At 43.3% G+C, this 14,254-nt stretch overlaps 1 protein-coding gene across 1 annotated transcript in view; it reads left to right on the forward strand.

Moving 5' to 3' along the window:
• LOC116686564 (endochitinase A1) overlaps nucleotides 1-14,254 on the forward strand; it is a 21,003-nt gene that overhangs the window by 3,097 nt on the left and 3,652 nt on the right. Inside the window, exons 2-6 of the mRNA XM_032511588.1 lie at nucleotides 11,399-11,443; nucleotides 11,728-12,051; nucleotides 13,153-13,215; nucleotides 13,417-13,452; nucleotides 14,106-14,165. Coding sequence (XP_032367479.1) covers nucleotides 11,399-11,443; nucleotides 11,728-12,051; nucleotides 13,153-13,215; nucleotides 13,417-13,452; nucleotides 14,106-14,165 — 528 coding nt within the window. The remainder of the gene's footprint in view (nucleotides 1-11,398; nucleotides 11,444-11,727; nucleotides 12,052-13,152; nucleotides 13,216-13,416; nucleotides 13,453-14,105; nucleotides 14,166-14,254) is intronic.

The following is a 14,254-nucleotide window of genomic DNA, read 5'->3' on the forward strand; positions in this document are numbered from 1 at the left end:
AAAAGAAGCAGCGCGAAGTAATAGTGTGTAGCACCTCTGCTATTGACCGCCACTCCCTGTTTGTAAGAAAGTCAATCAGTATCTGCGTGTGAAGTTCTCCATGTGGCAATCCTTTCCCTTACTGAGGCAAAAGATAAGACGTGTTGGGGTCTCAGTAGGTACCAATCCATCCGTAAACCTTCTGTTATGACGCCCGGTATGCCAAGCTGGCACCCATCTCCGTCAGTGAAACGTGCCTCTGGCCGCACCCCTCCTCCCATAAATCTGACAACAGGAGACGCGTTCCACTTCTCTACAGGAGCGAGCTGGGATGCACGTGCAGGAGTATTCTCGTGCATGGCGTGCCTTGCCACAGACTGACATGAAGTTCACTCAAGTAAAAGAAGTGGAAAAGAAATTATTTTCCTTGCTAAAGTCAGCACAGAAAATATTCACTATTCATCATTTATTCATAACCTAAAATGTGAATAGGAGCATCTACTGTTACTTGATTGTATTAGGATGTCTTTGCAACCATAACCCTGCTGGCTTTAATGCAGCGCTAGGTTGGTGTAATGATATCTTACAGTTGGAATAATTTAACTTACCAAACTACAGGTGGGCTCAAACGTTTGGGCACCCCAGGGACAAATGTGTATTAATGTGCATAAAGAAGCCAAGAAAAGATGGAAAAATCACCAAAAGGCATCAAATGACAGATTAGACATTTGTATGATATGTCAGAAAAAGTAGATTTTATTTCCATCATTTCACTTTCAAAATAGCAGAAAACAAAAAAATGCCATCTCAAAAGTTCGGGCCCCCTGCAGAGTGTAATACCTTGAACCCCCCCAGCTTGGAAACGCTTCCTGTAGCCAGCACAAGAGTCTTTAACCCTGTTTGAGGTATCTTGCCATTCTTCTTCCAAAAGTCTTCCACTTCTTGAGATTTCTGGGGTGTCTGTCAAGCACTGCTCTTTTAAGGCTATCCATAGATTTTACTTATGTGTATATATTAATGTAATAGAGGTTTAGTCCTTGACGCAGCGAGGTCCTGGTTTGACTCCGACCTGTGGCCCTTTGCTGCATGTCGTTTCCCCCCCCCCTCTCTCTTCCCGTTGTGTCTTCAGCTGGCCCTGTCAAAAACAAAGGCTGAAAATGCCAAAACATAACTTTAAAAAAAAACATAAGTCAAGCTATGTTGTTTCTATAATGTTCTTAATCTGTAATGTTGCTGTGCTGCAAAAATGACTGAATCAGAGATTTAATATGTGGAACTCCACCCTCCCATTAGTCCTCTGAAACATGCCGTAGTTGTCAATAAATAAGATTGCTGCAACACTCAGACAAGACAGAAAAAGGCACTCAAATAAATGAATCTTTTATTGATTTTTCAATGTCAGACACTTTAAGATCCACTTTACAATTGAAAATGCAGATGACCTACGAGGAGAGAGTAACTGCGAGTGATCTGTTGAGTGAAGCTGAAGGAGAAAGGCATCCTGGATGTAACTCAGTCCAAGCCACAGCTGGCATGGTAGTGAGTGGATGGGCCTTCTGCCAACCTGCTCACTGTCTCTGTGAGGCGGTTGTCCACACTCCAGAGCTGTTGCCAGTCTACATATACAAAGGACGGATGAAGCGCCCCTGCGTGTGTGAATACATTCAAAATGGAGAGTCATGACTACCAAAGAAGGCAAAAGTGGTTTGAATAAATGACATGTGATTATTTATTTAAACATCAACAGTTCTGGTTGTGAGCGTGTCGGGGTCCTGCGCTGTATGAACGCTGTTGTGAATACCAAGCAGAGTGTGATTTTAACACCAGTTGCCACATCTCAATCCTCTGTCATATGAACCTCATGGAAGCTCTCTGCAGCAAACACCAGTGACTAAGTGGGACGGGGGTGGCTTTGCTTTGTGTGGCCTTGTGCTCGCTCTAGTGGTGGATCAGAAGAAGTGACACGGTTGGCACTGATCCGGGTTGGACATACACAACAGCACGCTATGCCTCCATTACAAGCAATAAAAAACAACATGGCAGAATATCTCAGTTTAAACTGGCAAAAAGTACGAATTCAATGAAAAGCATTATATGATAAATACAGAGGCTGACAATGACATTTGAAGTTGTTGACGGGTGATTTTACTAAAATATCTTGTAGAGTAAGTGTCAAAACTAACTAGTTCAAGTATTTAAACACATGTGATAAAATAAAACAAATTAATAACCAAAAATAAAAGAATAAGAGTGGATTTGATGAAGTGACGCTGCAACAACCAGACAGTTTCCTAGTGATTTATTGAGGAAATGAGGTTGAGAACAACACATCAGCCAAAGAAGTTCCAGTGTCTTTATAATCTTCTTTACTTATTATGGGGTCGGATGTTATATATTACTAAACAACACCATACTGCAAATCCTCATTTTTATGCACACAATTTCAAATGCTGGTGAGTGGTAAGGAAAGGTTATTGGTTTGAAAAGGTTTCCAGTGGAGAAGAAGATTAACAATCTTAAGAAATACTTAACTGAGATACATGAAAGTCAAAAATGAGACAGAAGAGCGTGTTCTTATACCCCACAGAAAACACAATCTAGAAATAGTTCAAGGCACATAAATGATGGTTAACAATTGAGGTTTAATAATACATCGATCTGGATCGTATATTGGTTCAATAGCCTCTTCCCGACCGGGGGGGGGGGGGGGGGGTTTGCAGTTCTTAGACCATAACGTTCCTAGAACGTCCCGTTCCCGTGTCCCGACTGGACCGATTGGGGAATTTTGACTTCCTGTCGGAAAGAGGCTAATGATCAACGATCCGTTTTTAGTACAAACTGAAAATATCAATGTGCCTTTATTTAAATTCCAACTTTATATTTATCATTTTTATAAATAGTTTATAGTTTGCATGCATTTAATGTCTGACAAGCTCAGAGTGATATAAGTGTAACTGAATGTATTAAATGGACGTATTGATATCGGCTCATATTGATGCAGGCCCCTGAATTGAATCAAATCATAATCTTATCAGGGCAGGCTTGTGACAGCAGCAAATATTATACGTTGTCCAACGAATGATTTAAAATCATACATAATACAACTTGTGTGAAAACACAACCAAATGAGCAGTGATAAATATCTGAGGTCCGACATTGTACAGACAGCGGTGTTAGGCCCAACATGGAGATGAGCTATGCAGCTGTACAACAGTATACTGATAAAAAGGTATAGGGATAGATACGTTCAATAAATATATTCCACAGACAATCCGCTTACAGAATGTAGTCTATGCTATCAACTCCAGAGATGATACTGGATTAAGTCTGTAGGAAATATTTGGTTGAACATGAGTCACTTACTCTGGAGTTATGATCACAGTTGCACACAAAACAGCTTTTAGCATTCATTATCATACATTCTGCCTCACAAAATGTTTCACAGAATTCTTCAAAACATAATCAACAGTTCCTCCGGACCACCAGTGTGTGGGGTGACAGGTGTGACTCATCTGCTGGCTGATCTGGATGTTGCTGCCTCCGGTTCTTTCTCTTGGCTTTTTTATCTCGCAGCAGCTGAAACATAGATAACGCAGAGGCAAGTGATGAAACCACATCTGTGTGATCACAGAAGTCGACCGTCATCCAACCTGAAACTGATTTAAATGCTCTGAGTGTGGTTCTGAGAAGACATGGTGCCTCTTTGTTAGGCAACACTGGACCGTGGTGCCGCAGTGACATTGTACGCGAATAGATAGCATGTCCCAGCCACACCCCACATCACACATCCACCCATCACCCACATCCATCCTCACATACATCAGCATCCATCATCGCCACCCATCCATCCATCCCCCATCCACCCCATCCAGCCATCCCACACCAGCCATATCCATCCTCATCCCCACCCATCCATCCATCCACTCCACCACCATCCACCATCCATCCACCCCATCCACCACCATCCATCCATCCATCACCACTACACACCATCCCCACACATCCAACCATCCACCCCCAACCATCACATCCACACCATCATCCATCATCCACCTACACACAATCCATCATCCATCTCACACATCCATCCATCCATACAATCCACTCCATCCACCATCCACTCATCCATCCATCCACACACATCCATCCATCCATCCATACACACATCCATCCATCATCACAATCCATCCACCATAACTACAAATCAATACATCCACCCATCCACCCTCATACCATCCATCCATCCACCATACCACACATCCATCCATCCATCCACCACTATCAATCCCCATCCATCCAACATCACACACATCCACCATCCATCCAGATCACACATCCTCCATCCATCCACCCACCATCCAGCCATCCATCCATCCATATACCATCCAACATACATACATACACAACACACATCCATCCATCCATACATACACACATCCATCCATACAAATACTCCATCCATCCATCAATCTACATCCATACACACATCCATAAATCCATACCAATCACACATCCATACATACATATACACATCCATCCATCCAACACACATCCATCCATCCCTAATAACACACATCATCCATAAATCACTACTAACAACACACATCCATCCATCCATACATCACACATCCATACATCCATACACACACACATCATCACACACACATCCATCCACATACAGTACATACAGACATCAATACACCATACATACACACATCCATCCATCACACACATCCATCCATCATTACCCACTATCCATCCATCATCATACACACATACATACATCATACATACATACAGTACATACAGACATCATACACAAATATAACACACAATACATACAGTACATACACACACACACATACACAGATACACACATCCATCCGTCCATCATAAATACGTACAGGAGAGGTACTACATTTTCCCACTGCGCTCTCCTGACCAAAAGAAAACCATTGTACATTTTCCTGAAGCCAAAACTTGTTACGTCATCACAGGACATTAGATATAGGACCTTTATGGTTCTTAAGTTCATTAAGTCGTTAAAAAAGCAGTTTTAGTTCATGAGCTTGAGTGTGGTACTATCTGAACACCGTGGTGTGTGTGAGAACACGTTTGCAGTCCGATAAGAATTTGTAAAGCTGCAATCCAAAGAAATTTCCAGGAGTTGTAACAACATAAACACGTTCTTCCTCGGCTAAATTCCTAAAGCATGACTCGTTTCCCTGTGACGTTTGCAGCCCAAGTCATAGGTCTTGATTGTATGAGGGAAGGAAGGTAGGACATTTAGTGCAGATTCTTTTTTTCTTCATGGGTGGGGTGAAGGGGTTCTCGACTGTGTACAAACCACATATGAACCATGCGCACATGAATTCAGCCAACCAACAAACATGCACACGCTGGCCAGCGTCTGGCCCGCATGACATTTAATGCGCAACAATAGTCCTGTCCAAATAATCTGTGTTATGTTGGAAGTCCCTATCTTTCAAGCCCTTCTGCGGGAGGAGGGGGGACGCAAAATCACAGGAAACACCTTCTGTTGCCCAGCAAAGCCCCAAAAGCTGGTGGAGTACAATGAGATATTAAAGCCTGGAACTTGAGGTTTGGAGAAACAGCTTCACCAGTCATGGAATAATGAACAAACAGAGTGAGTGGAGAATAGACGGAAAGGTAGCTCACCATTTCTTCTCGCCTGATGACTTCACGCCGGAGAGGCATGACACCATCTTTAGTGCTGTCGGTTCTGCTCTTGAAAGACGCACTGTGGAGAGTTAAAGAGACAAAGGGATGGATGCTGTAGTTGTCACACGCTTTTTCAACTACAGTCCATAGCTACCAAGTTCAGACTTACTTCTCAGTTCCAGTATCCATGGTTTCGTTGAAGAGAAGACAACTTATTTGTTCGGCTGATCTCATTCAGCGTCAGAATCTTCTCATTTCCAAATCAAACAGTAATAGAGTGACAGGATATACATGACCTGCATTGTGCGGCCTTCACGTACGAACCTGGTGATCGTGGATCTCTTGCATTTGAATTGAGCACAAACGGCACAGCCGCTCAACCAGGAGGGCAGGCAGCACAATCAACACAGCCTTTGTCTGAGGTAGAATGCATCATCCAAGTTAGACTTTTTCTGAAAGGTCCTGGCAGACCAGTGATGTAGTATCACACAGAAACAAGAGTTATCTCAAGACACTTTAAAGATAGGTAAGTCTAGACCACAGTGGCTTGTTAGCCTCATCTGTCTTTAAATCCCAATAAGTGTTGGTTGACTGCTTTGTGGGGTATTACTGACAAGTACAGACTGAGTACAGTTGTACAATTACCTGCTTTGAGGGGGGGTATCTCACCACTTCCAGTCTGAGAACCTTTCAAAACAATGGGTTTGGGATTAGTTCCTGCCTAAACAGTACGATTTCAAATGGCCTATGATCTGATTTCATTCATCACAGCTTCAATATAACCATGTGGAGTAGAGAATGGTAGTACAGTAGTACATTAGTAGTACACTATGGTTAGTACAGTAGTACATAGTGGTACAGAATGTAGTACAGTATGAATTAGTGGTACAGTAGGTAGTACAGGAGTACATTAGTGGTACAGTAATGGTAGTACAGTAGTACATTAGTAGTACAGTAATGGTAGTACAGTAGAACTTACCAGCCACTGTTATCATCACAGGATCTTTATCACTGGAGGTGCAGTGGTTTGTTGCTGTGCTATGATTATGAAATGAATGTTAAATTACTTAAATAAAGCCAGGACAACAAGTCAATCAAAAGCCAATCAGAAGGAGATACAAAGACCGTAAATCTGCGGGTTTTTAGTTCACCAAACAACTACTATCCACACAGTAAGATGAGATAGAAAAGATAGATGTATTCATCAACATACTTTAATTTTGATGCCCTAAATATGATTCATGGGAGTGCGAAGCAGTTTGAGTAAAAGTATCCCCCTCAAAACAGTGTATCAACTAAAATTGTTATAATATATGTATATATACAGTAATAGGTACATGGCATATATATGTATAAACAGTATGTATATCTCTATATCATGTTATGTTGCATCTATTTGTATATATGTATGTAAATGCATAAATATAAAGATAAAAGAAGAATAAAAAAGAGAATTTTTTTTGGTATAACACAAAATGTGTACTATTACTATGTGTCCCTGAGTGGACCTGCAGAAAATGAGAAATTGAAGACGGTACTAGCTTCATTTGACTCAAACGTGCTGTGATGTATACATTCATTTCTTAAAAACCTTTTCTATAATCACTCGATATGTTTAAGGGCGGTCGGGTGAAAACAAGAAGTTCATTTGAATTTAATGTTCATGTACTACCCTGGCTGTGTTTGTTGTTCCATGTCACCCGGTCCGACAGAAGTCAAATCAGTTCAATACGCTTTAAATACAGTTGTCATCTTTAATAAATTGCATCTGGCGTGGCCGCGCCGCTCTCATGCCCAAAGGAGACATCATTTATTATGTTTAAAACTGTCATCATCTGTCTAATTAAAAAATAAATCAAAAGCTGTCTTTTACTGAGGACCTACACAACTTCTAACTGTAGAGGAGTTTCCTGGCTCCGAAAGGTTAGACCTGGGGCCAAAGAGGCATCTACTGGAGCTGAGACAGAAGAAAGAAATCTTTGTAAATATAATTTAATTTAAATACATTTTCTGCAACATTTTGTAAGCTTGAATACTGTATCTCCAAACAGGATGTAAGGCACAATTAGCTGCGTTGCTCGTCTGCTACGCCCTGACTCCCTGTAGTCTGCTAGCTGTTAGTCTACGTCTGCTACGTCCTGCTACGTCCTGCTACGCGTACGTCCTGTACGTCGCTACGCCGGTACGACTGCTAGTCTGCTACGCCTGCTGACCTGTACGCCCCTGTACGTCCTGTTAGTCCTGCTACGTCCTGCTACGCCCGTTACGTCCTGCTACGTCGCTGACGCCGTTACGTCCTGCTACGTTGCTACGTCCGCTATGCCATGTACATCCTGCTACGTCTGCTAGTTCATGCTATGCCTGTACGTCCTGCACGTCCTGACCCTGCCTTGTACGCCCTGTACGTCCCTGCTATCCTAGTTACGTCCTGCTACGCCTGTGTGCCTGTTACGCTTACGTCTGCCTACTCTGCTACGTCCTGCTACGTCCTGCTACGTCCTGCGTGCCCTGTTAGTCGTTAGTGCCTGCTGTCCTGTGCTAGTCCTATGCAGGCCCGTTCTGCTACGTCTCTGCCTGCTACGTCCTCATTGCTACGTCGCTATGCCATGTTGTCCTGCTACGTCTGCTATGCCCTGTTAGTCCTGCTGTGTACGTCTGCTACGTCTGCTACGTCCTGCTACGTCCTGCTATGCCCTGTTACGTCCTGCCTACGTCCTGCTACGTCCTGCTACGTCCTGTACCCTCACGCCTGCTATAGACCCTGCTACGTCCTGCTACGTCCTGCTTATGCCCTGTTACGTCCTGCTACGTTGCTACGTCCTGCTACGTCCTGCTTACGTCCTGCTATGCCCTGTACGTCCAGCATAACCAGAGATGTGCTGTGAAACACGCTGAAGAATAAAAATAATAATAAAATAATAATAAAAAGAATGAATTGGAGTGCTGTCCGAATTACCTTACATGTTATCATCCACAATAAGAATCCAGTCCTCAAAGTCTTCTAAGGTTTAATGTGAGTTGAGCGTGTAGGATTGTTTTTTTTTAATAAACAATAATTAACTGTCTATCCGTCTAGTTTCAGTCACTGAACTTGTGCACATCTCACTGTCGGGGGTTTTGCTGGTGGTACCAGGAACAGCATGGGGCGATCACGGGCTGCTGATGTTGCGGTTGGGGTGTGTGGTGCTGTTTTGACCTCTGGGGCTGTTGAGGTGGCTGCTGGTTTTCTGGTAGGGCTTTTGCCGATGTTGGGTGACTGCTGGTGCTGTGTGTGGTGATGTTGATGCTGTGCTAGGGCTGATGGTGATGCTGTTGCTAGGGATGATGGTGATGCTGTGGTGTGGGTGATGTGTGATGCTGTTGCTATGGTTGATCCTGTTGATGCTAGTGTTGAGGCGTTGTTGCAGCTGGTGTTGTTGCTGATATACAAAAGGAGAGGCATTGACGTATAAATTGCATTTGCTTTGGCATTTGAATTGCACAAGATCTGTAAAAAATCTCAATTCACTTTGACCCAGCCCGAAGTTCCCTCAGAGCTGTTGGTCTACTGTCTAACCAACTGGCTTAGAAGATCGATAGCCTTGGCCTACTGCTCCTCATGTGAGAGTGGTATCCATCTTCTCACTTAGTCTCAGCCAGAAGGCAATAAATGTATTCCTCAATTGTAGAAGATTACTTTAATTCTATACTTACTGGGTGTGCTTCTGTCATCGGATTTGGACCATCTGATGATAAAACTGTAAACAGAAACACAACCATTTGAGATCTGGTTTAGTTTGTGACAGCTCAAATCAGGAACCAGAAGATATCGATCACTAACCACATTTACATGCTCACTGGCTGAGGTGGGAGCAATATAAAAAAAAACAAAAAACCTTGAATGTGCTGTCTAGGAATACAGAATGCTTTATCACGAAAAAAACCCACAATCAGTTGTCTACGTAGAACATTTCCTCCGACAGATTCTCTACTTTAGGTTCACAGTGGCACAAGCGCATCAGTTCTGTTTGGCACGGCTTTAAAGCCCGGCGTCTGCCGAGTGTCAGACTAGGGATGAGAGGCCAAGACAGGGGGGGGGGGGGTCGGGGCTTGTTGAGGTGGATATCCTCTTCTAAACACTGCAGCAGTGTGAAGCTGCTACTGTCCCAGACAGACTTTGTTGTCCCCTGACCTAAGTGCAAGCATCCTGTCTTCATGCTGCAAATTATGACCTTATGTTTTCTGTCGCCCAGCATTTTCCTGGACATAGGGTGGAACTCAATCACGGTTGCAGCGGTCGCCGTGTCCAGCCCGCGCCCTGCTACGCCCTGCTACACCCTGCTACCACCATGCTATGCCTCGCAATGCTGCTAACGGTTCTGTCCCGGTTTCTTCCTAAAAGGAGTTTTTCTCGATAGACCTGCTTCATCTGTAATATAGAGTGGTCTAGACCTGCTCTATCTGTAATATAGAGTGGTCTAGACCTGCTATCTGTAAATTATGAGATGTGGTCTAGACCTATCTTAAAATTCTAGACCGCTTATCTGTAAATATAGAGTGTGGTCTAGACTGCTCTATCTGTAAATTATAGAGCGGTCTAGACCTGCTCTATCTGTTAATTAAGAGTGTGGCTAGACCTGCTCTATCTGTAAATTATAGAGTGGTCTAGACCTGCTCTATCTGTAAATTATAGAGCGGTTAGACCTGCTCTATCTGTAAATAGAGCGGTCTAGACCTGCTCTAATTGTAAATTATAGGCGGTTAGACTGCTCTATCTGTAAATTATAGAGGTGGTCTAGACATGCTCTATCGTAAATATAGAGGTGGTCTAGACCTGCTATCTGTAAATTATAGAGCGGTCTAGACCTGCTCTATCTGTAAATTATAGAGCGGTCTAGACCTGCTCTATCTGTAAATTATAGAGCGGTCTAGACCTGCTCTATCTGTAAATATAGAGCGGTCTAGGACCTGCTCTATCTGTAATTATAGAGCGGTCTAGACCGTTCGATCAATTTACAGATAGAGCAGGTCTAGACCACTCTATAATTTACAGATAGAGCAGGTCTATCGAGGAAAAACTCCTTTTAGGAAGAAACCTGGGACAGAACCAGGCTTAGCAGGGCATTGCAGAGCATAGCAGGGTGTAGCAGGGTGTAGCAGGGCGTAGCAGGGCGCGGGGCTGGACCACGGCGACAGCTGCAACCGTGATTGAGGTTCCACCCTAGTCCAAGGAAAACTGCTGGGCGACAGAAAACATAAGGGGTCATAATTTGCAGCAATGAAGACAGGATGCTTGGCAGCTTAGGTCAGGGGACAACAATAGTCTGTCTGGGACAGGATGCAGCTTCACACTGCTGCAGTGTTTTAAGAAGAGGATATCCACCTCAACAAGCCCCGACCCCCCCCCCCCCCCCACTGTCTTGGCCTCTCATCCCTAGTCTGACACTCGGAGCGAGACGCGAGGCTTTAAAGCCGTGCCAAACAGGACTGATGCAGCATGTGCCACTGTGAACCTAAAGTAGAGAATCTGTCGGAGGAAATGTTCTACGTAGACAAACTGATTGTGGGTTTTTTTCGTGATGAAAGCATTCTGTATTCCTAGACAGCACATTCAAGGTTTTTTGTTTTTTTTTATATTGCTCCTCACCTCAGCCAGTGAGCATGTAAAGTGTGGTTTAGTGATCGATATCTTCTGGTTCCTGATTTGAGCTGTCACAAACTAAAACCAGATCTCAAATGGTTGTGTTTCTGTTTACAGTTTTATCATCAGATGGTCCAAATCCGATGACAGAAGCAACACCCAGTAAGTATAGAATTAAAGTAATCGTTCTACAATTGAGGAAATACATTTATTTGCCTTCTGGCTGAGACTAAGATGAGAAGATGGATACCACTCTCACATGAGGAGCAGTAGGCCAAGGCTATCGATCTTCTAAAGCCAGTTGGTTAGAAACAGTAGACCAACAGCTCTGAGGGAACTTCGGGCTGGGTCAAAGTGGAAATTGAGATTTTTTACAGATCTTGTGCAATTCAAATGCCAAAGCAAATGCAATTTATACGTCAATGCCTCTCCTTTTTGTATATCAGCAACAACACCAGCTGCAACAACAGCCTCAACACTAGCATCAACAGGATCAACCATAGCAACAGCATCACCATCAACCCCAACAACAGCATCACCATCATCCCTAGCAACAGCATCACCATCAGCCCTAGCAGCAGCATCAACATCAGCCCAAACAACAGCACCAGCAGTCACCCAAACATCGGCAAAAGCCCTACCAGAAGAACCAGCAGCCACCTCAACAGCCCCAGAGGTCAAAACAGCACCAACAACACCCCCAACCGCAACATCAGCAGCCCGTGAATCGCCCCATGTTGTTCCTGGTACCACCAGCAAAACCCCCGACAGTGAGTGTGCATACAAGTTCAGTGGACTGAAAACTAGACGGATAGACAGGTTAAGTTAGGTTTATTAAAAAAAAAAACAATCCTAACACGCTCAACTCACATTAAAACTTAGAAGACTTTGAGGACTGGATTCTTATTGTGGATGATAACATGTAAAGGTAATTCGGACAGCACTCCAATTCATTCTTTTTATTTATTATTTTATTATTATTTATTTATTCTTCAGCGTGTTTCACAGGCAATCTCTAGGTTTATGCTGGACGTAACAGGGCATAGCAGGACGTAGCAGGACGTAGCAGGACGTAGCAGGCGTACATGGCCTAGCAGGTACGAGCAGACGTAGCAGGACGAGCAGGACGGCATACGTAGCAGGGACGTAACGGGCATAGCATTACGTAGCAGGACGTAACATGCCTAGCATGACGTATCAGGACGTAGCGGACGTTAGCAGGACTTAAGGCAGGTCACTAGCAGACGTAGCAGACGTAACAGGGGGCAGATAGCAGGACGTAACAGGGCATAGCATGACGTAGCAGGACGTAGCATGGACGTACAGGAAGTAGCAGGACGTAACAGGACGTACAGCGTATCAGGACGTAGCACAGGAGTAACAGGGCATAGCAGGACGTAGCAGGACGTCAACAGGACGTAGCAGGACGTAGCAGCGAAGGTACAGGACATAGCAGGAGCGTAGCAGGACGTAGCGGAGTAACGGCATAGCAGGACGTAGACGTAGCAGGACGTAGCAGACGTAACAGGGACGTAACAGGACGTAGCAGGAACGTACAGGGCGAGCAGACGTATCAGGACGTAACAGGCTTAGCAGGACGTAGCAGACGTAGCAGGGCGTAGCAGAGGGGACGTACAGGACGTAACATGGCGTAGCAGTACGTAGCAGGACGTACACTACGGCGTGAGCAGACGTAGCCAGGACGTAGCAGGACGTAGCAGGGCGTAGCAGGACGTAGCAGGACGCACCAGCTAATTGTGCCTTACATCCTGTTTGGAAGATACAGGATAATCAAAGCTTTACAAAATGTTGCAGAAAAAATGTATTTAAATTAAATTATATTTACAAGAGATTTCTTTCTTCTGTCTCAGCTCCAGTAGATGCCTCTTTGGCCCCAGGGTCTAACCTTTCGGAGCCAGGAAACTCCTCTACAGGTAAGAGGAGTTGTAGTAGGTCATCAGTAATAAGCAAGCTTTTGATTTATTTTTTAATTAGACAGATGATGACAGTTTGTAAAACATAATAAATGATGTCTTCTTTGGGCATGAGAGCAAGGCGCGGCCACGCCAGATGCAATTTATTAAAAGATGACAACTGTATTTAAAGCGTATTGAAACTGATTTGACTTCTGTCAGGACCGGGTGACAATGGAACAACAAACACAGGCCAGGGTATGTACATGAACATTAAATTCAAATGAACTTCTTGTTTTCACGACCGCCCTTAAAACATATCGAGTGATTATAGAAAAGGTTTTTAAGAAATGAATGTATACATCACAGCACGTTTGAGTCAAATGAAGCTAGTACCGTCTTCAATTTCTCATTTTCTGCAGGTCCAACTCAGGGACACTATAGTAATAGTACACATTTTGTGTTATACCAAAAAAAATTCTCTTTTTTATTCTTCTTTTATTCTTTATATTTATGCATTTACATACATATATACAAATAGAATGGCAACATAACATGATATATAGATATACATACTGTTTATACATATATATGCCATGTAACTATGTACTGTATATATACATATATTATAACATATTTTTAGTTGATACACTGTTTTTGAGGGGGATACTTTTACTCAAACTGCTTCGCACTCCCATGAATATCCATATATTAAAGTGCATCATAAATTAAAGTATGTTGATGAATACATCTATCTTTTCTATCTCATCTTATCTGTGTGGATAGTAGTTGTTTGGTGAAACTAAAAACCCGCAGATTTACGGTCTTTGTAGACTCCTTCTGATTGGCTTTTGATTGACTTGTTGTCCTGGCTTTATTTAAGTAATTTAACATTCATTTCATAATCATAGCACAGCAACAAACCACTGCACCTCCAGTGATAAAAGATCCTGTGAATGATAACAGTGCTGGTAAGTTCTACTGTACTACCATTACTGTACTACTAATGTACTACTGTACTACCATTACTGTACCACTAATGTACTACTGTACTACCATT

Source organism: Etheostoma spectabile, unplaced genomic scaffold (genome assembly GCF_008692095.1).
Source record: "Etheostoma spectabile isolate EspeVRDwgs_2016 unplaced genomic scaffold, UIUC_Espe_1.0 scaffold394, whole genome shotgun sequence".
NCBI lineage: Eukaryota > Metazoa > Chordata > Actinopteri > Perciformes > Percidae > Etheostoma > Etheostoma spectabile.